This window comes from Leptonychotes weddellii, chromosome 7 (genome assembly GCF_054177405.1).
Source record: "Leptonychotes weddellii isolate Sample4059 chromosome 7, ASM5417740v2, whole genome shotgun sequence".
NCBI classification, from domain to species: Eukaryota; Metazoa; Chordata; class Mammalia; order Carnivora; family Phocidae; genus Leptonychotes; species Leptonychotes weddellii.
In genome coordinates, this window is record NC_138375.1 from 22,633,060 (window position 1) to 22,660,522 (window position 27,463).

General features: G+C 38.8%; 1 protein-coding gene across 8 annotated transcripts in view; it reads right to left on the reverse strand.

The window, feature by feature from the left end:
- DROSHA (drosha ribonuclease III) overlaps positions 1 to 27,463 on the reverse strand; it is a 117,706-nt gene that overhangs the window by 22,226 nt on the left and 68,017 nt on the right. For all 8 annotated transcript variants that reach the window (XM_081825936.1, XM_081825942.1, XM_081825940.1 and 5 more), the window contains 8 exons: positions 22,991 to 23,098; positions 22,330 to 22,468; positions 21,914 to 21,974; positions 11,607 to 11,666; positions 10,198 to 10,297; positions 6,701 to 6,803; positions 6,465 to 6,535; positions 456 to 500 (listed from right to left, as the gene is read on the reverse strand). In XM_081825936.1, the coding sequence (XP_081682062.1) occupies positions 456 to 500; positions 6,465 to 6,535; positions 6,701 to 6,803; positions 10,198 to 10,297; positions 11,607 to 11,666; positions 21,914 to 21,974; positions 22,330 to 22,468; positions 22,991 to 23,098 (687 nt within the window). The remainder of the gene's footprint in view (positions 1 to 455; positions 501 to 6,464; positions 6,536 to 6,700; positions 6,804 to 10,197; positions 10,298 to 11,606; positions 11,667 to 21,913; positions 21,975 to 22,329; positions 22,469 to 22,990; positions 23,099 to 27,463) is intronic.

Below are 27,463 nucleotides of genomic sequence, written 5' to 3' on the forward strand. Positions count from 1 at the left end.
AGCCCTCAATTTCCAAGATCTAAATTAGGTTACAATTTAGCAATGTTAATTTTGTATTTGTTCTTTTTACTAAACACACACTTGCTTCCACATTATTTTCTCTTTAATAGCAGCCAGGGAGATACACTAGAAACAACATATTAAGCTTTGAATATCACTTTTTTGGGGGAGAGAGGGCACCACACCACAACCACACAAGTATTCCTCTGGTCTTATGAGGGAAGGTGACCCCCAGTGCTCCCCTCACCCCACCCCAAAGCACAAATGCAACACATGGGTTCATTTTACTATTTGTTGCAAAGTTTTCCAGTTCTGCTTGACACCCCAGCTTAAAGTCATAATGTGACTGAAGGGAATCAAAGGTTGATAAAAGCAGGAGGGAAAAATAGGCAAACTAAAGTAACAGGACTACCCGGAGCTATAAAGCTCACTGCAGACAGGAAGGTCGCACTTACTTGCAGTGGGTGGAGAGGATAATTGAGCCAGACTTCGCGCAGGTCCTGGAAAATAGAGTGATGCCTTTAATGCTCCAGGGAGCCATTTAACACACTCTGGAGTACTAAATAAAATGCCATTATTTGAAATAGTGAACTATTTCAGATGCTGACTCTACTTATTGCAAATTCAATAGTGCTAGCAAACTAATTTTTTTTTAAGTGTATTCACCACTCAAACTGCCTGTAGTGACTCTAATTAGCCTATTAAGCTGGGGAGGAAAAGAGCCACCTCCACCCCCAGAAGTCAAAGATACCTTTTAAAACTCAGTTACACATTTGCTTAACCTAATACACGGGATTGAGTTGCTGTTTTAATCATATTTTTTAGTTTACCATTCCCCAGAAATGTGCATCAGCTCTGCCTTTTGTAATTAAAACTCATCTCAGGTATCTTTTATTTTAGGCACTCATTCATTAGCATTTGAGCTGCTTTAAGGTGGGGTGGAAAACATCCAAATCTAGTTCCTAAACTCTCAGATCTATAAGACCACACTTTTACCACAGGTCACTACAAATGTTTCCTTGAAATATGAAAATGAGTGAATTTTATGGAGAAGCCCAGTACCTTATTTTATCCACTGAGCTAAATCTAGAGGCAGTTATAATTAGAACTTCCTCAGGATTAAAGTTTTTTTTTTTTCAGTTTTAGACTCTAGGGAGCCTCTGACTGAATCTACTTTCTGGCCTTGATGTTAGGTTTTTCAAACAAATAACAAAAGATTTTTAAAAAGAGGGAAAAAATATTTTTAAAAAATTTGGGGGGGGAAGAAGTCTAAGAATATTTATTATCACTGTGACACACATGATGACAAAATGAAATAAAATACCCAATATTTTTGGAAAACTTGCAACCCACTTAGAGGGTTTGGGGGATTTTTTTGGCCAATATTAAAAAAAAAAAAAACAGGGTGCCTGGGTGGCTCAGTTGGTTAAGCGACTGCCTTCGGCTCAAGTCATGATCCCGGAGTCCCGGGATCGAGTCCCGCATCGGGCTCCCTGCTCGGCAGGGAGTCTGCTTCTCCCTCTGACCCTCCCCCCTCTCATGTGCTCTCTCTCTCTCTCTCTCAAATAAATAAATAAAATCTTTAAAAAAAACAAAAAAACAAAACCTAAATATCAAACTGTTCTTTTAAGGCACTTTAGAGAGCTTCTCTTAACCAATTCAATAACCTTTTCCTTGCATTCTCTGTAGCATGAATTACGCTGAATATCACTCCGTTCTTGCAACTTTCTCATGTTCTCTCATGCTTTTTTCCTCCGCAAAGCAGTGAGCCCAGTGCTGGCACATGGAAGACACTACTACTAATGTTGGTCATATCAACAGTAACAATGTAAACAGCCATCTCTTCCAACCAACTCCAATCCCCAAAATTCAAAATTCTCAGCAACTTGATTCCTCTTTCTCCCTTCTCCTTTGTTTTTCACTCAGTGACACTGTGATATCTCCTTAGATGTCTTACATGTATAACTGCTTAACCCCTCACGACTAGATTATTTCAATTGCCTCCATTTCCTTTCATCTACCCTACTCAGAGATCAGGTTCTGCCACACCTTGGTGCCAGAGAAAATATCCTGTAAAAAATCCAGATTGGAATCCCAGCTCTAGCATTTATTAGCTCCAGGCAAAACCTCTACCTTCAGTGTGTTCTGGAAAATGTTCATTGACCGTTGACATTTATTAATGCAACTTTTTTTTCCTTATTTTATTTCTTTCATCATGATAAGTGTACTCCTTAATCCCCATCACCTATTTGACCCATCCCTCCACCCACCTCCCCTCTGGTAACCCTCAGTTTGTTCTCTATAGTTAGGAGTCTATTTCTTGGTTTGTCTTTCTTTTTATTTTCCTTTGCTCACTTGTTTTGTTTCTTAAATTCCACATATGAGTGACAGATTAGATGGTATTTGTTTTTCTCAGACTGACCTATTTTGCTTAGCCTCACATCTCTGGTTCCATCTACGTTGCTGTAAATGGCAAGACTTCATTCTTTTTAATGGCTAAATAATATTCCTGCGTGTGTGTGTGTGTGTGTTCTTTATCCATTCATCTGTCGATGGACACTTGGGCTGCTTCCATGGTTTAGCTATCGTAAAGAATGCTGCAACAAACATAGGGATGCATGTGTCCTTTAGTGTTTTTATATTTTGGGGGTAAATATCCAGTAGTGTGATTACTGGATCATAGGGTAGATCTATTTTTAATTTTTTGAGGACTCTCCATACTGTTTTTCACAGTAGCTGTGCCAGTTTGCATTCCTACCAAGAGTGCACGAGGGTTCTTTTTTCTCCTCATCCTTGCCAACACTTATTGTTTAGCAACATATTTTTGTTGAATACATACTATGTATTAGCTTACTTAGACAAATGAGATACCATTCCTGTCCTCAAAGGAGCATAGTGGGGAAAAAATGAAGGTAAGTATAATTTAATGAACTGAGAGAGGTTCTATAATAGCGATATGTACTAAATGCAAGGAAAACTCTGCTTGGGGGGTGTGAGATAAAGCTTCAAAGAAGAGGTAACTCTTCAGATGTACCCTGAAGAACATGAGGAATCTGGCAAATCAGCAGAGGGAGGGAATCAAAAGCAGAGCACCATAAATGCACAAGTAGTATGTCTCAAAGAACATAGGCATAAAAAGTTAACTCCTAATAGGCAGAACACAGAGGATTTCAGGGCAATGAAAATACTCTATATGATATTATAATAGATACATGGCATCATACATTTGTCCAAATCCACAGAACATACAAGGTATACTATGGACTTTGAGTGATGATATAGGTTCATCAATTGTAATAAATGTACCACTCTGATGGGTGATGTTGATAAAATGGGAGAGGCTGTGAATGTGTGGAGGCAAGGGGTATATGAGAAATTTTTACTCTGAATTGGGCTATTAACCTAAAACTGCTCTAAAAAAATCAAGTCTTAAAAAATTTTTTAATTAAAAAAGGGAATTCCTAGAATGGCACAAAGGAGAAGTGAGAAGATGGGAGACAAAAAATAGATGGGAGTCAGATTATGAAAACTATTAAATACTCTGTTATATAATACAGACTCTGGCAGACAGTAAAGAAATCAAAGACCATAATCAAATCCGTACATTAAAAAGAAGACAACACTAAATGTAGTATGAATGAGAGACTGGAGTCGTGGGGAATCACAACCAGTTCAGTATTTCATGTGAGAGATGAGGAGGGTAAACACTAAAGCAATAGGATAGCCAACAGTGAACCAATTCAAGAGATACTAAGGACAGAACTGATAGGAGTTTGCAACTGAATGGAGATGGGAAGAAAAAAGCTTCAAGACAAAAAGAAGATCCTAAGGTTTGGGTTTAGATGATAAAAGTAAGGGAGGTGAAATATGTTTTGGTATTAAGGTGATGAGCTGAAATGCTAAAAATGTTGAAAGGAGGTATCTGTGGAACACCCGCATGAAGCTGCCAAGGCGCCATTTGAAAAGACACTTATTCTAATTTCTGGAGCTCCAGAGAAAGGCCAGGGTCGGAGATACTGGGACAGACATGTAAAGACCAAAAGGGGGTGGGGAGGGAGTGGGAGAATATGAAAGATTACAGAGTAATCTCTCCCTATCTTTCTAAGAGGCCCATTGGGATGGTCAAATTGCAACAATGGATCTGAAGGTACTGGGAAACCATGAAGGGTCACACAAAGATGAAAACCTGGAACCAGGAAAAACGGTCTGGGCTGAAGAGTGAATGAACAGCAGACCAGGCTGGGAAGGGAAAAACAGTCCTGCTGTGAACAGGAGAGGAATGACACAGTTAAAGCCCGCTGCAAAGTTCACAGGAAACTGTTTCCCTCAAGGTCTTCCAGCAGCTGTAAAATGTCAGAACAGATCGCCTCTTTGAGGGACTACTGCTTTCTTGCCAATGTTGCCCTCTGACCTGCTTTGCTATGTCTTATCCTCTAAATAAAGATTACTGGGGACACTTTTGCTAACCTGCCCTTGGCTCCTGACAGCACCCAATTCCAAATTAATCCCTGGATCCTTCTGATCCAGCCTCAGAAAAGGCAAGCAATCGAGAACTGATCCCTGCTTTCCTGGCCCCCCCGCCTTAGAATCTGCCAGCACCAGCCCAGGCCTAGGAAAGGACTTGCGCCTCCCTGACTACATGGGTTCAATCAATCTGACTTTGTGGGTCTACAGGCTTGTGTCTGGCTGTCTGCAGCTGATTAGACTTTCACACTACCATTACTCAAAAAAAAAGTTCAACGGTTCACCAGTGTCTCTGATGCGCCACACCTAACAGATGTAAACCAACATGGAGATGTCAAATGCATTAGACTGTTCTAGTGTGTGCACTTGAAAACGCTGAAATGGAAAGACCATATCTTACTAAGCACTGTTCAGTTTCATAAAAGACACAGTAAAATGAATTCTGAATCTCAGCCGTCCCATTTGTAAGATCATGTTCAGACTCTGCTTTTTCATTTAGTCACTTATTCATTTCATTCCTTTAACGAATATTTATTAAACACTGCTTTTTCATTTAGTCACTTATTCATTTCATTCCTTTAACGAATATTTATTAAACAGTGCCAGCATTGCACTCGCTACTGGAAATATAAGATAAGCTTGCTAAGTAGACAAGTGGGAGAAAAGCAGTTTAAAGAGAGAAAAGGATCTAAACAAAAACTGGTGCAATTAAGAACACACAGTGTATAACTGCATATGATTTAGGAAAAGAAGAACACAGAATGGATGGGGAGGATGCAGGTAAGATGGGAGAAGAGGTTGGGGAGCTTGGGGGGGTTAGGGGGAGCTTGGGGTAGGTAGGGGGACCAGTTTAAGGCAAGACTGGGGGAAGAAAAAAGTAAAGAGGTTGCTGAAATTGCCAACAAAAGATAAAGGCCAGAACAAAGATATTTTAAGATTTGAGAAAAAGACTTAAAATACACGCCATCTGTTACAGATATAAATCAAGATGCACACTCATTTAATATGTGTAGGACAAAATGGGGGAACAGGGAACATCTGTAGATAACTTTCCCATCAGGAGAGAATTCACACACATAAAATCATCACATATCTCTATAAAAACAAATATAAAAAATCAAATCCTCAGATATGAACATCATCCAGGTCACATTTTTCAAAACTATTGGTTTTTTTTTTTTAAACTATCCTAAGTAATACAGTAATAACATCTGACAGCCACTTAAGCTGAAGGTTTCAGAAAGGCTTAAAACACTGGCTTCCTATGTTCTTTATTGCTCCATGAGGGCTATTTCACTCAATTATAATGACATTTCAATTTGGAATACAGAGTTGCTTCTCCCTTTAAATGTTAAATTGACTTGTTTTGGTACAAAAAGCATCTAGTATGCTCTATTACATGCAGGATTAAAAAGGTAGCTCTAGCAATATTAATAGCTTAATACTTTAGTAACAACAGAAACTATTTCAGAATCTATCATTTGTTCTTAAACTATAATTTGCTTAAGAAAAAAAGTACTTCCATACTCTTTATTCATAGCCCTATTAGAAACTCCCTATGAACTGACTTTCTAAAATAAATGTACATTTATCTAGTCTACATAATTTACATAAAGACAAATCATAAACAGAAAAGCCAAAAGGCGATAGCTTCAAGTAAGCCTGCATGGGGTAGGTACCCAACGATTATGAAACAGAAAATCATAATTAACTTCAAGACACTTCAAAATAAAGCAAAGTATTCATATTGAATTTGTAAGTGGCCCCGAGGAGAGACAGGGTTTCAGGTAGAAGACAAGCCCCTCGTGTAAGTGTCTACGGCACTTTCCCATTTGCAACAGAGCCGAGTAAGCTATTCTGATGTCCTTGAAGTCTACCATCTACAGCAGATTCGGGGACTTTGTTTCTCCTACACTCTCTTTAAACACAATCACTAATTGATATAAAATCCTCTGTAATAATATATAACTGAGAAAAATCAAATGATTCAGGATAAATACCGGATCATTAAAGAGTAAGCGTCCAAATAACTGTTTGGCTTCCTCCAGGCTTCCCTCCAAGTAAACAGCTCCTAGATAAAAGGATGGGAACGCCAAAAGGAAGGCTGCATTAATATTCACAGAATATTACATATCTCTATAAAAACCAAAAGGCAAGTCAAAACCCACACTGAATTTTATATGCTCTCCAAACATTTTAAATATGTAAGAAACTAGATTATAAAAAGAGAAATTACCTATTAATGCTTCAAAACAATTAGCCATTGCATGCCGAAGGTCTGATTCTCTACAAAGGTCAGGTCCATGAGCATAAAGCATAAATCGATCCAGTTCAAGTTTCTACAAAATTCAAAATGACAAGTAAGAAAGAATTTGGCAAAATCATAACTGTAACAATTCAACCTCTCCTGGGGGTAAGGAGTAATGGTTACAAATTAATTGGCCTTGTGTCAGTATATTAAGAGAGTTTAGCTTGCCATTCATTAGGAGTCCTTACATATGGTTCAGATCTGACTAACCGCAACCTTTCCCCAAGTAGGCTTCTATGAACTCTGATGTTTCAATTCTGATGGTTCAGAAATGATCAGACCTGAGTCCAATTCCAAGTTCAGACCAAGCACTAGTCCAAGCTGGAAAAAGACTATGCTATAAGACCATGGGCCTCTGGATTCACCCAACATGTCTAGAGAGACACGAACACAACCCAAAGTTAACCTCTTTGATTCCTGAGTTATGTGGTACTGATATTTGTACTATACAACAGATTTCTATGTGGTAGAATAAATGGGGATCCTCAGAAGACTTCTAAATGCCTTATACCTCTAAATCTTTTTTTTTTAATTTGGTAAGGATTTTTGCAGCTCTTTCTCTTTGTACTTGTGTCCCCTTTATGAGGTCTCCATACTTATCTTTCTGAAGGCTCAGTGAGATCTTCTGAGCAATGGGGTTGGATTTATCTTACGGGCTCTGGAATATTGTTTGTAATGAATTATGCTTCCTTTTTTTATTTGGCCTCAGAAAAGTTTAGAACCAAATTTGTGGTCAAAATTGTGTAGGACTTTGGAATATATCTGTGTATAATAACTTTACCTCTGGCTTCCTTTTTCTGCCTTAACCATATTTTCTCTTTACTCTGAGTTCAGTACCTACTTATTTCTTATCCTATTGTATTATAATATACAAATCAAGTCCTTTAAGAACTAGACACAGTATGAATGATTTTTTTTAAATAAAACTGAGACTGAATAAATGGAAATCATAATTCTTTCCATAAAAGGAGAAAAATACAAACATTGCATAAGCATGCAATAAATCTGTTTCCATTACCCTATAATTCAATTCAATAAATTCTTACTAAGCTGTAACATGTTACATAATAAGGACCAAGTCACAAGTCAATGAACAACATAGGATAATATAAGTCTCATCAGTCCTCAGATAAGATACTCAGATTTTGTGTGTCTCAGTATGCATGTTAAAAATATCCATATCCATTTACACTGGAAAAGGTAGAGACAATAAAAACAAGAGATATAATGCTATCAGTGTTCTGTATTGCTAGGAATTCATGAGTACAAAATATATTCAAATGAGTTTTGACTACCACAAATGCAACAGCAGAAAACACCTCTTTTAAAAAATTGATCCCTAAGTGCAAGAACTTATGGTAGAATATGTAAATTTCATCTGTTGCACAACTTCACTGGGAAAATCCAATTGTTTGCTAATCTCTGGAGCCCTGTTTGGGAATAGACTGCAAGCCATATTTTATATTACAAACAACTATTCTGGAATGCTATGAATTTTCCAACTTTTCATAATCCTTGCTCTACATCTTTACTTTTTCATGTAGGCATTAGTGGAACTTTTAAAAAGGAGAGTGGTGTTCAACTGGTATATGTGTGGAAGTGTTCGTTTGTCTGGAGAGCTGACCTGGAGCTTTCATTAGGTTCTTAGAGATTCTCAGCAATCCTTGGTCAAGTGCCCCCTTCCCAAGTGGTTAAGAGCCACTAGTCCAGACCAAGGGCAAGGCCACCATTACCTTCTACTGGAGCAGACGGGTGTTGAATGCTAAGGGAATGTCAGTACTTGGGGTGGAGGAAGATCATAGAGAAAGCTCAAGGGAGAAACTGGCCAAAATAACTCATCACCTAATGTGTCACAGAGCAGTGTCTGTTTTCCTGTTAGGGCAATTTTCCACGCTTTGTAAATATCCTCCCTACAACTGTTTGAAAAATAATTATACAATTCCATTACATTTTAAACTGGAAAAAAAAAAGTGGGGGGAGTAGGTTGACAACAACTTATTCACATGTATTTCCAATGAACACTTACGTGTCCTATCAGGAAACATCTGACAGTTAAATCAACTGAACACTAAAGCAGTTTTAGGTAGAGTTGTGGAATTTCATTCATGGTAAAGCTGCTAAAACAAAGAAGCATTCCTGTTGCCTATAGTTTCTCATTAACACATCATTGTTTACATTCTCAAATGCCATCACTATGATGACTACGATGTTACCTAAAATAAAATAATATACTCTTGCTAACATAAAAACCAGAGTCTAAAATAAACCATTTGGAATATACTTAATGCCTCAGCAAGATCAAATTAAGAACTAGATTTTATCTAGTCTTTTCTATCAAATTCCAACATTTATATCAAAATGAAGAAAAAAAAAATACTTAAAGGAAAACCCAAAAAAGCTTTTCCAGTGAATCACTGGTGTTGGGGGACTTAAGGGCCACGGTTTCCTCTACTATTGAATAAACCCACAGGTCTATAAAATGTAATAATTTATAATGAGAACAGTGGCAGCCACAATAAAAACAACCAACTCCTACTAATTTATTTACCTGTTTGTGTGATTACTACAAACAGGGATTGTGCCAAGCACTTTATAAACTGAATTATTAAAACTCAAACAAATAATCTCATTTGATTCTCACAACCACCCTGTGTGGCAGATGTTGATGCCACCTCCATTTTGCAGATGAGAAAGCAGAGACTTGGAGGAGACAACAATTTGTCTATGGCCCCCCTATTTGTAAGAGGGGCATGGATTGGAATCCTCATGGCCAATCCAAGCGCCTGTGTTCTGTTTGCTATAACTTACTATACTAAGACACCGCACAAAGAAAGGAATGAGATCATGTAAATAAGTAAAATGTCTACCGTGAATCTAAATTGAGAAAAGGTTCTCTTAGTCAAACAATGAAGTCAGCTAGCTGGACAGCCTAAACACTAAATCTTCATTACTGGGATTTGTGATGTTTGGGGATTCTCAAAGATGGATAAAGTATCCCTTGTGGGTATGAATGGGCAGGCATATTCTATTCAAAGCTATAATGCTGCTTATTAATGTAAATCAAAGACAAATGTAATACAGAAACAGCACACAAAGGGAAAATACAAAATACTTCATTTCTTTTGCTCTGTTCTTATTCTTTTCCCCAAATGTTTAACTCTGTTCACACACATCTGTCAAATTTTTCCTCTTCTGTTATCAAGTTACTTCACCATGGAGTTCATTAGCTGCTGGTGAAGCCACAAATGTAACAGAACTAATAAGGTTGAATCTTTAAAACCCAAACAAAAAAAATCCTTCCTCGTCTATAAAATATTAAACTCTTAATACACCCTAAAGAGCTACTTATTCAAATGCAAAACTATGCATGGACTGAAGACGAAAATGTCAGACTTTACTACAAATGTGTCAGACATTTGACATACCTTTGCTAACATGGCAAGGTGCTGATTCTGAACAATGGCAGTACGATAAGTTGCTAATCCTCCTTCTTCCAGACTCGGAAACAAATAGTACAAATGGACACTGCAAAAAAAAAAAAAAAAAGGCATATAAGTAAATATGCATCACAACATTCTGTCTGTAGCTCCAAGTCATAAAAACAGGCCTGGCACACAATATCTGCACAATAGATACCAGCTGAATTGAACTAAACTGAAGGGTTTGATTAAAAGTCTTTGAAAGTTAACTAGTAAGCACAGTGTATCTGAGTATGCTAACACCCAAACAACACCATTAACTACTATTTTCACATTTACTTCTGTTAAAAGACTGCTCTGGCAAATCTGGCGACAAAGACCTGAAGGGCTGGTCACATACTGCTGAGAGCAAACCGATGTGACACTCAGAAATCGGGCCTGGAAACAAATACCTTTGCTTGGGCTGCATTATGATTGGCCTCTGAAGAGAAGCCTGGGCGGGGCAGCAGCGGTAGCGTGTCCCTGACAGGTGTGACGGGGACAGGAGCAGAACTGAGAGTGGCACACGTGGTTGCTTGTGCCCTGACAAAAGCCAAACGGGTTGATGAGGAAAGTGCTCGGATATGGAGGAAGGCCCCACGGAAAGCCAGTTCGGACCATGACCGCAACTGCCTCTTCTAAATCGCACACCAGTTTTTAAGATCCACTGTTGATCAGGGCAGCTAAGTTTATGTAGTCCTATTGTGTCCAGTGAGGACAGGCTTGCAGAGCAGCCCCTCTGCCTCATTATGTCCTTCTTGGGAAAAGAAGTGACCCAGAGAGAATACAAATAGCTCAAGACCGCTCCCAGAGAAGCATGCATTGTCTCCCTTTAAAAGAGAAACGATGTGGGTATGAAAACACAAAATGCACTTTCCTACCCTTATCACCAAATTAAGGACACGAAAACACTTCTGGGGAGAAAACACATATAAATGCATACATACACACACCAAAATCTCGTCATTAAAATTACTTGTAAGTTTTACTTCCCTTGAGATTGGAAAGAGTGAGAAATGGATCAAAGACAAATCCTAGAAAATGCAATGACATTTTAAAATATCATCCCTTTCTCTACAAATTGAATATAAGCTCTGAAGCATCTAGACCAAGACAAGCTGATCTCTTGTGGCTGTGGCAACTTGAACATAAACTTGACAGGACAAAGACAGTAGCCTTTCATCTTGCAATCTTGTGCATTACTGCGTCAGTGAGTACAAGTTATCAGGGCAAGAGCCACAGACATGTGGCTTTCAAGCTCTACAGAAGGGACAAAATATGGTGTTTCAATGCCTTATTTAGCTAATTTAGGTAATATAATAAGTATGTTACCTATAAAATGTAATTATTGGGGGACAGCAGAAAAACCTCCTTACCTGGTCAGAAATTCAACAACAGCATCACCTAGGAACTCCAACCTTTCATTGTGATTAATCCTATAGGAGAATTAAAAAGATCACTTAAAATGGGAAACATTTACATTCCTTCCATCTCTTCTCAAAGAAACATCCCACCCTATTCCTCACAATCAAAAGCACTGACTGCCATCTCATCTGGAGTATGAGACACCTACTGGGGAAGGGAGGGGGCATTCTATCCTACTATGTGGTTCGGGCCTTCCGACCTGGGGGCTTCCTTCCCCTGAGAATCAGATTTAAAGTGAGGAGCTATCACCCTAACAACTTAATCTTTCCACACTGCTATCAGGTAGGTCAGAGAAAGGAGAATGTACTCTAATGAGTTAGAACTGAACACTGAAAAATCCGTTTGGTACAACGTTCCAAGAACAGCTTCCCATTGCCCAAACTCTAAACTTAACTTAGCTTCTAAAGTCCTTCAAAAGAGGCCTAATCTACTTTTTCAAGTCCCGGTAACCACTGCTATCCTCTCCCACCTATGTTTTGGGCTCTTGTCCCAAAACTGCGTGGTACTCTCTGAAAGGGGCATCCGCCCTGAAGCTTTCCACCATCTTCCCTGTGCACAGAGCCACACAAACCTACTCATCCCTCAAGGTCTAGTGAAATGTTGCTTCTCTACGAACCCCTGCCAGATTCCTCTCATCAAAATTAATACCTCCCCCTCAGCGCCTATCACACATTATTTACACCTTCACTGTATGAGGAAGGCACATCTCAGAGGCTAAGTTCCTCACATCCAAGTAGAAGGCTGAAGAACCAGGAAGGTGGTCCACAAACAACTTCCCTCAGCCTCTCAGAAAGTGTGGCACAGCCAGCTTCCCTCGGGGCTCCAGCAGATCACTATCCCTGGTTGGGCAGAGATGTGACACGATCTGGTTTAGGTTTTTAAAGGGCCACCCTGGCTGCTATGCAAAGAATGTGTGAGGGAAGACAAGCACTGAGGAGGGTACTGTGGCTCTCCGGGGAGACATGCCCAAGGCTCGGGCTGGGGAGGCGATGATGGAGGAGGGGAGAAAAGAAAGAATGAAGGTCAATGCCTGGATTTTGGCTTCCATAGTTGGGTGAAAGGCGGTGGTGCCATTTACTGTGAAGGGAAGACCAAAAGTGGAACAGGTTTGGGCAGAAGCAGGAGTTGCTGCTCTGCAGGAGAGGGAGCACAAGCAGGGGGAGCAATAAATTTTATTTATTTTTTTAAATTTTTTTAAAAAGACTGTATTTATTTATTTGACAGAGAAAGACACAGCAAGAGAGGGAACACAAGCAGGGGGAGTGGGAGAGGGAGAAGCAGGCTCCCCGTGGAGCAGGGAGCCCGACGAGGGGCTCAATCCCAGGACCCTGGGATCATGACCTGAGCCAAAGGCACACGCTTAACGACTGAGCCACCCGGGCGCCCCAGGAGTTGCATTTTAGGCATGTTCACTTTGAAATGTCCACAAAACAACCAAATGGAGAAATCCAGTATATATATTAACCTGCTGTTCGTGGGCAAGAACAAAGCTGATAAAAAATCTTTAGTAGGAGTGGTCAATGTTTAGACAGGATTTCGGGTGATGGAACTGGATGATACTACCTAGGGAGAGAATGCAGCTAGAGAAGAGGGGTCCCAGGACTGAGCCCAGGGGAGGGTCACACTTGAGGTCAAGCAGAAGGGAAACCAGCAAAGGAAAGAGGACTGGCGGGGGGTGGGGGGTGGGAGGTTGCAGAAAAGGAGGCAAGTGTCAAGAAAGAGACAGACTCAAGTAAGATGCAGAGAAAGCACTGATGCAGCAGTGCTGAGGACGCTATTGAGGCCACCGGGGGCCAGCTCTGTGAAGTGAAGAAGACACACCTGATTCTGGTCAAAGCAGGCTACAAAGTGACATGCGTCCAAAGCTGCATATGGGAAGAACCCGAGTGCCTGTTTCAGAGCCAACGGTGGACAGACAAACCACTGGGGGACGGGGGATTATAACAGGAGGAAACCAGAAAGGATGGTAACAAAAGTGACAGGGAAAGGAGAGCACACTGAGCCCCTGGGACCTAAGCAAAGAAGGCAAGGGACAGGCATGGGACTGAGCAGGATCTCACCTGACTCCAGAGACTTCTTTAAATATCTCTGACACTGACCCTCATCTTCTCCAAAAATTCAATAGCTGACTATCAAGTCCAAACCTGCCTGGTTTTCAAGGCCATTCTTTATCTAGTTCCACGGTAGTCACCCATTTCATCTACTTTTTTTTTCTTAAAAGATTTTATTTATTTATTTGACAGAGAGAGAGCACAAGCAGGGGGAGCAACAGAGGCAGAGGGAGAAGCAGACTCCCCGCTGAGCAGGAAGCCTGATGCAGAACTCGATCCCAGGACCCTGGGCTCATGACCTGAGCCGAAGGCAGACACTCAACGACTGAGCCTCCCAGGCGCCCCTCATCTATTTTCAACAGCCATTTACAACTCTCGGCTGACCAACCTCTGCGCTGTACCAGACACACCACTGCTTGTCCCTCCTGTGTTACCTCTCCCAAATCCTGCTCATTCTTAACATCAGCTGGCGACCTGCCCTAACTGCTGGAGCCCCCAGCAATGCTGGCACACCCCCACACCTGCGTCCCCATCCCCACATGATTTAAATGCTTATCGCTCAATTTATTTCAAAATTATATACCATCTTTTATTGTTCTCTGATTCCTGTGTGCCAGTTTAGTTTCCATATTTAAAGTGACCTTATGGTTTCAGTATATGCGGAAAATAAAAAAAATATTTATTTCCAAATTAAATGACTCTTGGCTACCCAATTTCTACTTGGTAATTTGAGTTCAATTTTATATTATCTCACATATCTCCTAAGTTAATTTTTTCACCCTAACATTCCTCCACAGTTTAGAACTTTAAAGGAAAACAAATGTAGTAGAAGAAAACTAGAAAGATCTGAGCAACAAAGATGTGATTCTGAACACTCATTTCAATATATGGCCTTTACTTATGTGAAAAAGGCATTCTGGAAAGCAGTTAATGGCAAATAATGGAAAATGAAGAAAAGAAAGAGTGAACAATTTATGGCTGTGGTGAGGAATTCATAATCTAATAGCTTACAGAGAGAGAGAGAAAGAGAGAAAAAAAGAAAGAAAGAAATTAGGCCCTCACACATATTTTTCTTAGTCTTACCTAATTTATATTAGATTTTAAAAGACTTTTTGTTGCTATTCCATTAGCCAAGGTGACTAAACAGTATATATTTTTTAAAAATTTATTTATTTTTGAGAGAGAGCATAGTGGGGCGGGGTGGGGGAGAAACCAAGAGAGAATCTCAAGCAGACTCCCCACTGAGTGCGGAGCCTGACACAGGCCTCGATCCCAGGACCCTGCACGACCTAAGCCGAAATCAAGAGCCGTTCAACCGATTGTGCCATCCAGACGCCCCTGACTAAACATTATATTTAAAAAATATATCGTTTAGAAGTTACTCGAAACTGCATTTTGCTTTTTGTCAAATACAGCAGAATTCCAACAAAAGTGTCTGTCATCATTCTTGGAGAACGCATCATGAAACAGAGGCCCTGGTTAACATGGTACCATGTTAATCCCTCAGACTTCTTGCCAAATTAATTTCGTGAAACCTAATAAGCTGTTGTCCTAAGAGACAGTGGGAACAAAGAAAAGAAATGGTGAGGTTTTTGTTTTTGTTTAAAGATTTTATTTATTTGAGAGAAAGAGAGTACAAGTGGGGGAGGGGCGGAGGGAAAGGAAGAAGCAGGCTCCCCATCCAGCGGGGACACAGGGCTCCATCCCAGGACCCTGGGATCATGACCTGAGCTGAAGGCAGACACTTAACTGACTGAGCCACCCAAGCGCCCCGAAATGGTGAGTTTTTAAAAAGAAAGAAATTAGAATTACCCTATTCTTTTCCAAAAGTCAGGAAAATGAAAATAGTATTTTCTGTGGTAGAGACTTTATTTTCTTCCCAACAGTTCAAAGTACTGTACAGGAAAATCTACTTAACATGGAAAGCCAGAAACTGCACCTGGGGTGGGGACAAACCATATTTGGATTGTCTTATGCTTTATTAAAAAATAAGACATCTCATCAAAGAATAATAGCTGCTTTGAGTCATATACTATTTGAATGAACTCATACTGGCATAAGTTTTACTTTAATTTGTTTTATAAACTTTCAGGGAGACAAGAACTATGTCTAGGATTTTAATAACCACAAAGTTAGACTATTATTCAGTATGTTAAAATACAAGGTCACAGTTCCAAACAGGTTTATTCAATAGTGAGTCTGCCATCCGCTAAATAATTTGCCCATATCCAGCGTATGTTTTCCTGTATCTACACTATGACTAAACCCTGGCAATAAGCCACAAACAAAAATGGGGATGAAATACCACTTCAGTTTATTATTATACTGGACAATTCCTAATCCAGTGGTTTATCTGGAAAATATGGACAGAGTGAGCTGCTAGTCACTGTTGAGTGCAGCAGCAAAGCTTTTGTTCCTTCTTCTATTGTTTCTACATTCTTTAATCACCCTCTTTATAAATACTAGCAAGCTCCAAGAGGAAATGTTTACTGAGCAATAAACACTCCATTTGTTTTTGAGAACTGAATCAACAAAGGCATTATGAAATCTAGATTAACTATAACATTTATATAGCACATTTGGTCTGAGGAATTCAAAGCACTTTATAAAACATAACAGTCTCCCTGTAACAGTAATTACTGTAGGGTTTCCTTTACTCCATGGAAAACCATCTTGGGATGGGTCAAGTCCACGGGTAACTACCACGGAGAGGGTATGGACATTTTCTCACCTTTCCATTCCAGGCTTCAACCAGTGACAGGTGGAATAAAGCTAGAAGGGGTGCTGGAGATCAGCTGAACCTTCCACCCAGTTCAGGAATTCCTTCTATTCATTACATCTACCTGGACACTTAGCGGGAGGGGAGGTCACAGAGCTACTAGATCTGAGACCCACTGGACCTAGGGATCCAGGTTAAGCATCTCTGGAATTTAACGTGAATTTTTAAGCCAGCAAATCTACTCAGTGGAATTCACATATACTCAAGCATATTTTATTGTCTTGACTGCAAGACACTTATGTATAACTAACTGAAACTTGCATCTACCATTTCTTTAAACACAGAGACATTAATAAATAGTCCATGTGTCTCACTCTTTGCTCCAATAGATTCTTAAACATGATGTCTACCAATGACTCTACCAATCAAAAAACAAAATGAAACCAGGCAGCTCATTTTTCCATTACCAGTCTTCTAGCCCCTCTTTCCCAAAGATCTTCCTGATAATACATGGATTACCTGAATGCCACCAAAAGCCTAAATCCTTCAGAGACCCTTTCTGTGGTAACAATTCATTGAAATTTATACAAGTTAAATATAATTATACAACTGAGATTTATGTGTTTAAACAGTGACACTTTAAAAAATTATGGGTGGCATATTCACATGAGATGATGCCACCATAAAAGTTAATTATTCTATAGTTTTGATAGACAGACAGATTTTTATTTATTTAAGACTTCATGCCTTTTTGTAAATCCTAGCTGGTGCCAATTCAGATTAAGTAAGATACTAACCTGCCATTTAAACCTCTGCTGATGGTTCTTAACCATCCAAGTTTTCCTATTTAACATCCAAGTTTCCCTATTTCTAGGGAAATGTAAACAATAACCTGAGATGAAAATAATATCACGAATGGCATTCTTTCCTTTAATACTTATTTACTGAGCTTCTGCTCTGTAAAAAGTACTATTTGGAAAGAAAGAGAGAGAGAGAGAGAGAGAGAAAGAGAGAAAGAGAAAGAAAGAGAGAAAGAAAGAAAGAAAGAAAGAGAGAGAGAGAAAGAAAGAAAGAAAGAGAGAGAGAGAAAGAAAGAAAGAAAGAAAGAGAGAGAGAGAAAGAAAGAAAGAAAGAAAGAGAGAGAGAGAAAGAAAGAAAGAGAGAAAGAGAGAGAGAAAGAAAGAAAGAGAAAGAAAGAAAGAGAGAGAGAGAAAGAGAGAAAGAAAGAAAGAGAGAAAGAAAGAAAGAGAGAAAGAAAGAGAGAGAGAGACAAAGAAAGAAAGAAAGAAAGACAGAAAGAAAGAAAAAGGAAAAAGTCTGACCACAGACCTTCAAGATGCTTACAGTAAAGAAAATCAGGCCATAAAACAGGGTTCCAGGGCATTCCAGGGGGAGATGTACAATGACTGTTGGCGCTTGAGGAAGGGAAAGAGTGAGCCTGATAGCACAATCAGTACCTCAGTGGTATTGGTGTGTACGCAGCCACAGGGAAAGGCAAGACGTGCCTGGAAAAGTGGCCTGGGGCCAGGTCTCGGTTGCTGGATTCAGCTGGGGAGGTTTGGGCTTATCCAGTAGACAATAAGACATCACTTAAAGCTTTCAAGCAGGTTATAGCTAAAAACTAGAATCTAGGCTCCAGAAATAGCAAGATGACTGAATGCAGAGGCAGTATGAGGGTAGAACTGGCAAAATGTGGTCACTAACTATAGAGCAGGATGGGCAGGGGTGTGAGGAGTGGTTTCCAGGAGGACCAGGAAAAGAATTCGGTCAAGAGCCCCTCCCCTCAGTCCTCTTTCTTGCCTGCCTTGCTCCTCCACACTCCCACTTCCATTAGTAGCTCACTCCCTCTTTATTTTCTCAGGTCTGAAGTTCTGAGCAAGGCTGCTTGAGAGGAGGTACAACCACCGACACTTGCAATTTGATAGTGTTTGTGTCAAAGATCTACAAACACTTCCAAGGAGTAGGAATAATTGCATCCCATTTTATAATAGCAAACTAAGAGACAAAGAAGGGAGAGGGCAAATCACCTCAAGTGAATTCAATTACTGAAGTGTACAATATAAAACTGACCTATAATCCCTAAACAACCACCAGAGCTATCCTCAGCCCCACAGCAGATTATGTATGTTTTGTTTTTGACCTTCATTGAAGTACTTAGCAGAGGACCCCTTACATTAAGTTATTTATGTTTATCCCACCTGAGGTGGTCACACATCCTGGTGAGTAGGAGCTTTGTCTTACTTGCCTTAAATTCCTCTAAAAGACCTATAAACTGCCTCAAACTCAAAAAGCACTAGATCAGTGTTCTGTCGAATTGAATGTGTATGAAGAGTCTTAGGTACAGCTCCCACAGCTGGGCACAGGTGGGACTGCTGGACGGCCGCAGGCAACCAACAGCAGAGCTAGCCATCGAAGAATCGAGGAGGCTCTTCCGGAACAGAAATGTGGGCTCAATTCTACCTCAGCAGTAAGATCAGGTACACAGCCAGAGGCTCTCAACACAAGCAGCAAAGGACAAGCGCATATTTGTTTATGCGCTATCATTTTCAATATGGTGAATTCAAAAAGAACACAGTTTCTCAGATATAATTCCTTCTGCCACAGTAAGAAAGCCATCTCTTTGGGACAGAGCAAAAGAAAACCTATATCATGACATCTGAACAGCGCTATCAAGAGACAATTTATATACCACAACTATAGTTGGGATGGATGAGACAAAGATAATTTAAGCTCATGCTTTCATCACTGAAAAGTACACGTGTAGGACATGCGTAGCCTTGCTAATGGGGCTGCAGGGAACTCAGGGTTCCACTTATTAAAATACAGAACTGGTCATCTGGAGACTCTACAAGATAGCAGGGTAAAATGAAACCATGGCCACACTGTCCCTGAGGGTGTGATTAAGGGCTCTTTTAATTAGACAGCTCTTTTCTGATCTTAGACTCTCACAGAATACCATAGTAAGGCGCACATCTTCAAACGGGAATTTTAAAGTTTCATCCTGCCTTTCTTTTTACTTCTTGATTGAAGAGGAAGATAGGATGGTCTATGACAATTTCAAGAGAGCAACTCAAGGCAAGCCAATTTAAAAAGAGAAGTGACAGATGAAAAAAAGGTAGAAAAGAAAGCTATGCTAGCTATGGCTGGTCATTCTCTTGGCCATGGATGCCAGTTATGAGCTGCAGCAACTGTCTCTGTCACTTCTAACTCCGCTCAACCCACCTTTAATCCATCTAAGCCTGGAACCCAAGAGGGGCAAGCCTGGCTATTCAACTTTTCAACTGCCGGGTTAAAAAAGAAACATGCCCTCCAGCAATCTCCTCTACTGGCCTTAAGAATGTAACCTGCTATGTTTCACACACACAGATAAGCCTCCTGAGGGCAACATCAGAGCTTCATTAGCCCTGCTTCTATTCAGTTTTCCATAGTTGTTAATGAGTTTGAACCAGTCCACTTCCTTCCCAGATTCTTCAGGGGCTCAAGGCCACACAAAAGAATGTTAATATATGAAGGTATCTCCAACCCATATGTAAGACCAGTATTATCCTAATAATAAAACCATACAAAACATCACAGAAAAGGAAAATTACAGACCAATAACTTATGAATATATACACAAAATCTCCATCACAATACTAGCAGGCTAAGTTCATAGCATATAAAAAGCATAACCAAGTGAGATGTATCCCAGGAAAGCAAGGTTGGTTCAACATCCAAAAATCAATGAACATAATATACCATATGAATAGGATAAATGATAAAGAAAAAAACCAGATGATCATCTCAATAGAGACACACAAATAAGTATTTAATAAAATTCTACACATTTTCATAAAAAAACATTCAGCAAACTAGGAACAGAAGGGAACTTCTTCAACCTGATAAAAGACATCTATGAAAAACCCATAGCTAACATTCTCAATGCCAAAGAATGCTTTCCCCTAAAAATTTTAGGAAGAAGACAAAGATCCACTCTTACCACTTCTATTCAGTACTATACTGGAAGCTCTAGCCAGGGCAACTATGTTAAGAGAATGAAATAAAAAACATCCAGACTGGAAAGGAGAAAGTAAAACTACCTCTATTTGTAGGTAATGTGATCGTATACACAAAAAAATCTTAAGCAATCCACTAAAAAACTATTAGAGCTAACAAATGAGCTCATCGAGATTGCAAGATACAAGATCAATATACAAAAATCAATTCTATTTCTCTATATAGGTAATGAACAATCCAAAAATGAAAAATCATATGAAAAATCAATGAAAAATGAAATTAAGAAAACAATCTCATTTATAATAGCATCAAAAAAAAAAAACTTAGGAATGAATTCAGCAAAAGATATACAAAATGTACTTGTAATAAAACTATAAAATACTACTGGAATAAATTAAAGATAACTTAAATGTAGATATTAAAAGTTGAGAAACTTAATATTAAGATGGCAATTGTTCACAAATTGATCTACAGATTCAACACAATCCCTATCAAAGTCCCAGTGGGCTTCTTTGCAAAAATTGATAAGCTAATCCAAAATTTCATGTGGAAATGTAATGGTTCCAAAATAGCCAAAATAATCTCGGGGAAAAAATACAAAAAGAAAGCTGGAGAGCTTGCATTTCTTATTCTTAAAACTTATTACAAAGCTACAGTAATCAAGACAGTATGGTACTGGCATAAGGACAGACATACAGATCAGTGGAATAGAACTAAGAGTCCAAAAATAATCCTCACATATACCATCAATTAATTTTCAACAAGGGTGCCAAAACAATTTAGTGGAGAAAGATTAGTCTTTTCAACGAACAATGATGGCACAACTGGATAGCCACAGCAAAAGAATGCAGCTGGACGCCTACACCACACCATTAACAAAAATTAACTCAAAATATACCAAAGATGTCCATGTAAGAGAAAAAACTATAGAACTCTTAAAAGAAACAAGATGTAAATCTTTGTGATTTTATACTAGACAACGGTTTCTTAGACATGACAACAAAAGCAAAAACAACACAAGTAATAGATAAACTGGACTTCATCAAAATTTTTGTTTTGAAGAGTATCTTCAAAGGAATGAAGAAACAATCCACAGAATGAGAAAAAATGTTTGCAAATTTGTATCTGGTAAGAAACTTGTAGCTGGAATATATAAAAATGATTATAAATCAATAATTAAAAAAAGCCAGTCACAAAGGACCACATATTGTATGATAGCATTATACAAAATGTTAGAATAGGCAAATCCATGAAGATTGAAAGCAGACTGAAAGTAGAATAGTGGTTGCCTTAGGCTGGGCAGACTGAGGGGAAATGGAGAATATGGGGTTCTTTTGGGGATGCTGAAAACATTTTAAAATTAAGTAGTGATCATGACTGCACCACTCTGTGAACATTCTAAAAACCATTGAATAGTACACTTTAAGTCGCTGACTTGTATGATACGTGAATGATATCTCAATAAAGCTGTTATTAACAAAAGCTACTTTACCTTGAGGGAGTTGGGTCATCTTGGCCAAGGCGTGACATAATATTTATTAAGGTGTTAATTCCTATTTAAAAAAATAATAAACAAGGAAATACTGTTAGAAGCATTCTAGGATCACGACACAATACGCAGAAAGACAATTATCTATCTTACCCCAATGTGATTTCAAAAGGTTTGATATCTGCACGTCTACAAGTTTGATCAACTTAGTTACTTAAAACACTTGATAGGAGCAAAAAATTGTCCTAAAAAATTCATCCATCCTTACAATAATGCTCAAAGCGAATGCTGTTATGTATGGGTCAGAAAGCACTACAAAATGAGAGTATACAACAGTCACCAGGAAACTCTTCCTGGTGGGGATTTAATTTACAATAGGGATCATAAGCCAAAACACAAGATTTAGAATCCAAACATACCTTTTTTCCTCATATGCATGTGGTGAACTTTTCTATCTCCATATTTGGGCTGCCGAATTCCACAGTTAGACAAAGAATTTCGGGCATGATCAGGATTCATTCCAAAATTTAAGTGATGACTCGGATGAGTCATGGCCAGCTAAAATTTCAACAAAATAAATTTAGTGTTAAACACCCAGCATAGAAGTGCCATCTTTATATCATCTCAAATGAAATAGGAAAGAGATCTATTTATCCAGTCAAATTTGCCCTGATCTTTCCATCTTATCTTCTCCAGGGTCAAATTTCCAGAGCTCTGGTGCAAGCCCTTTTCTAAAAAGAAACCTAAAAATCCACATGTTTCAAAGGAGAATTAGAATAGTCATCACCTGGAAAGAAGAGCCATAAAAAAGGTAAGGCTTAAAGAAGGGACTCAGGTTTGACAGGCAAATTTTAGCTTTAGTCTACTTCTTTAGGGACAGTGTCAAAATAAATAAATAAATAAAAAGTGAGAAACTAAGTGTCTGAAAGTGGCAACCAGAGTAGAGTAATGGAGAGAGCTGTGTTACTAAACATCCTCATCATCTCGCAGAATGGAGAATTTCAATGTTCCATTTGTAACCTGCAAGATGAATTACTCCTATTTTGCTATCATGTGAGTGTACAGGAGAGTAATTCTTACCTGTAATAGACAACGATCTTGGAAAGTATATCCTATCAACTTGTCTAGATGCATTAGACATTGGTGGTAGCGGATATGATGGGTCAAAACAGGCAACATCATTGCATGCTAGGAAAAAAATTTCAGGATGTTCACCTCTATAAAAACTTACAATAATGCTTCATTTAATTTACAACAAACAAGAACCATTTTTCCCATCCCAAATTTCAACTGCCAAAGTCTTAAAACAGTTTACTGGCCGCGTGGCATCCTTGCAAATCCCCTCTTGAGGGATGGTGGGTATGAGTTGCTAAGGGTATAGTCTCTGGAATCACAATGCCTGGGTCTGATTCCTGCCTCACTCATTCACTGTGGGACTTGGCGGGGGAATTATCTGACCTCTCTCCCTGTAGGTGGATTATCTCTACCTACAGAATGGAGATAATCAGGAGAGCTACTTCCAAGGTGGGAGTGGTTAAAAGGACTAAATGAGCAAATACAAAAAACTGCTTAGTACAAGGCCTCTTAGCCCTCACTCAAGTAGGGATAGCCCTGCTTCATCAGCACTCAGCAGGGTAACCTCAACGAAGCCAGCAGAATTTCTGTGCCTCCTTGTCTATCTTTAATGCTAAGAGAACGGACTAGAACTCAAATTCTGAAACTTTGTCAGGGTCAAGACATTTTTGAGAATCTAAGGAAAATTACTCTTTCCCAGAAAAATGCCTATGTGCACAAACATGCAAAAAACTGTATGCAATTTTAGTGGGTTCATAGACCCTTTAGGCCCATCACTATCCTCCAGGTAAGAACTTCTCAGCCAGATGATCTCAAAAGGCCATTCTAGGTTTAATACTTAATGATTTAATATTCCAAGGACAACTTTCATAAAACCACCAATACAGTTAAGTCACCTGAGGACATAGAACTTTTACTTTTGTTTCAATCACTTTCCACTTGGCTAAAGATTCCTTATTGGGAGATAATTTCATAAAAGGCACAGCTTTTTCTTTTTTTTAATTACACTTCCCTAGAACTCAAGAGAAAGAAGGAATCATTCTTATTCATCAGAAACTAGAGGCTGGGCACAGCCCACAGAATGACTGACATATGCTTTACATCATTTTAGTTTTTGAAATATTTTCAGATGGCATTGTTTAAAAATACACGAAAATGGATTTGTTTGAAACGGCAGATATCAGTTTCCCGTATTAACTTATAAGGAAAGATTCGTGCTCCCAAGTAGGAATTCCAATCAATAGGAAGTCCTTCTTTCCAGTTCAATTCAATAAATACATACTGAGCACCTCTATGTGCAAGGCTTACACAGCTGTGGAAGAGAAAAACAGTAAGGACATGTTCTTTGCCCTCAAGAGCTTCCCAGAGATATGCCATTATGATCTGAATTACTGGCATTTTGTCCACTTTGTTTTTATAAGTGCTGCATTAAAAAACACAATAATATGGAAACAAAATGTGTGGCCAAAGTATAATACCACTTTCCAAGCATTTAAATTGCAGAAAGCTCAAGGGAGTTGATGCTAAAATCTCAAGGTAGAAGGGTCATGAAGACTACGCAGTGCATCTATCTTTCTGAAGTATGAACCAAACTGGTGAATTGTGTATTTTTTTAATACCTCCAGGGAGGGATGGATCATCACCTGTCAAGAAAATGACACCCTCTTCAGGTTTTATGCTAAGTGAAATAAGTCAATCAGAGAAAGACAAATACCATATGATCTCACTTATATGTAAAATCTAAAAAACAAAACAAACAAAAAACAGAAATGAACAAACAAAATAAAACAAACAATACAGAGAACAAACTGGTGGTTGCCAGAGGGAAGCGGAGTGTGAACAGACAAAACAGGTGAAAGAGATTAAAAGGTACAAACTTTCAGTTATAAAATATGTAAGTCACAGTGATGAAAAGGAAGGAATTGGAAATATAGTCAATAATGTTGTAATAGTGTATGGTGACAGATGGTGACTACAGTTACCATGGTGAGCACTACATAATGTATAGAAGTGTTGAATCACTATGTTGTGCAGCTAAAATTAATATAACATTGTATGTCAACTATACTTAATAAATTTTTTTAAGATTTTTTATTTATTTGAGAGAGAGAGAGCAGGAGTGGTGGGGAGAGGCAGAGGGAGAAGCAGACTCCCTGCCGAGCAGGGAGCCCAACGCAGGGCTCCATCCCAGGACCCTGGGATCACAACCTGAGCTGAGGGCAGACACCTAACCGACTGAGCCACCCAGGCGCCCCCTTAATATTTTTTTTTTTTTTAAAAAGGAAAGAACACCCTCTTTAGGGTACTCTGATGAGTACTAATTAACATTTAGCCCAAATCTCTCTTTTGAAGGTTTATCCCTTTGAACCTAGCTGTATCCCTGGAGACAAACAAAATACATGTAACGGTAACATTTCCACATCTTCTCTTTGTTAACCTAAGTCTTATTTCCTTTAACCTTCACTCATGTGAAACAGCTTTGAGTCCCTACACTATGTCCTCTAAACTTGCTCCAAAAAGAACCAGTTTCTCTTTCCAGGTAAGTCTATTACTTGTGAATACCACTAAAAGATATATATGACCCATGTCCACAAAGTCTCAATGTTATCTATAAGACTGTTAAAATCTCTAGCTCAGTTTTTTAATTTTTTTTTTTAAGATTTTATTTATTTATTTGACAGAGAGAGAGAGAACACAAGTAGGCAGAGCAGCAGGCAGAGATAAAGGAAGAAGCAGGCTCCCTGCCGAGCAGGGAGCCCCATGTGGGGCTCGATCCCAGGAGTCTGGGATCATGACCTGAGCCGAAGGCAGACATTTAACCGACTGAGCCACCCAGACACCCATAGCTCAAGCTCAGTTTTTTTAAATTCTCAATCTTTGCAATGTTGAAATACATGTAATCAACGAGCATCTCCCCCCAACCCGCCAATTCAGGTCTGGTGAACGTTTTCATTAAAAAAAGCTCCTTTAAAGATTGTACGGAAATGGTTGTATGTGTAGTTTTTGAAGCTATTTAAATTCTCTCAGAAAAACTGAGTAACTAGAATAGCAAAACAGACCTATAAACAATATGAACAATAAAAACTAGACAAAAAGGTACCCTCATGAACACCTGAATAAGACAAAGACCTAGGAGGTCTCAGCATCTATGAGAGAGAAAAGACAGAGAGAGCAGCAGGGCTTCTGACAGCCCCGAGAATGCAAGAAACCCCAAATTAACATATATTCATCGAAAATGTGACCAAAACTGGAGAGGGCTCTGCAGATTCCAATCTACTGGGTGAGTACGAGAGGACAGTGTAATGGTGCCAGAGTGCCGAGGCCCCATCAATGCTCAATGAAAAACTGAACTTCCCTTCCAGGGTAAAGCCCCATGGTGTGAAGAAAGTGCTGGGGCTAAAAGCCACATTTAGCAGAAGAGGAACAATAAAGGGCAAAAGAAAGAAAGAATCCAGAGGGAAGGGGAGCAGTGGGGGCAGGACTCAGGTATTATAAGGCCATGTTTTTTTTTTTATCACTTTGCAGAAGGAGGGGCTAAGTTGGCTTATACCTCCTTCCTGAAAGTACAGGAAAATATTTCACTTACTTATTTAACATTATTTAACCTGAAGAGCAACAGAAAAGAATCATGATCAAATACCACCCAAGGATTTTATCAGAAAATAGAGAAAAGGAATAGAATAAGATTCCTCAGATAATTAAAAAAAAAAAGCCAGAAAAACATGCCAACAAAACAGATGAAAGCTGTGACCTAACATTTCAAAACAAGCTAAACAAAATCAAGAAAGCAACAGGAGCTATAAAAGAAAACTACAAATAAATATTAGAGTAATTCAGAAATGAAATGACTGGATGAAAGGAAGATTTGAAAAGAAGTGACAAAACTCAGGGAAAAGACATAAAAGGAAATAATCATTTTAAGAACAGAGACTAAACAGAATGAAGACAACAGCAAATTAAACCATAAGTGCTTTGAGAAATAAAAGATAGGAAAAGGAAAAATTTCAGAGAAATAAAAAATCAAAAGAGAGTACGACAGATACAGGAAACAAGCAAAGAAGATACATGATGCATATAACAGGAATCCTTAAAGAAAACCAAAACAACAAGACAGAATCATGAAATGTATAATTCAAGGAAACATTTCTGAGATAATAGACGGCTTGAAAGTACATATTGAATGGGTACACAGTATATATGAAAAATTTAACCAAAAAAGGCTGACAGCAATGCTGTCAGAAAACAATGAGAACGTATTTAAGATGTTGAAGAAAGAAAACATAAACCACAAATTTTATATCCAGGCAGAAAACAAGGAGAATGTATTTGAGATGTTAAAGAAAGAAAACATAAACCACAAATTTTATATCCAGTTTAAGTGGCCTTTATATTTAAAGACAAATGGTTAGGAACATGCAGGACCTCAAGGATCACTGTTTTAATAAGCCCTTCTTAAGGTATCTGCCAGAAATGAGCTCA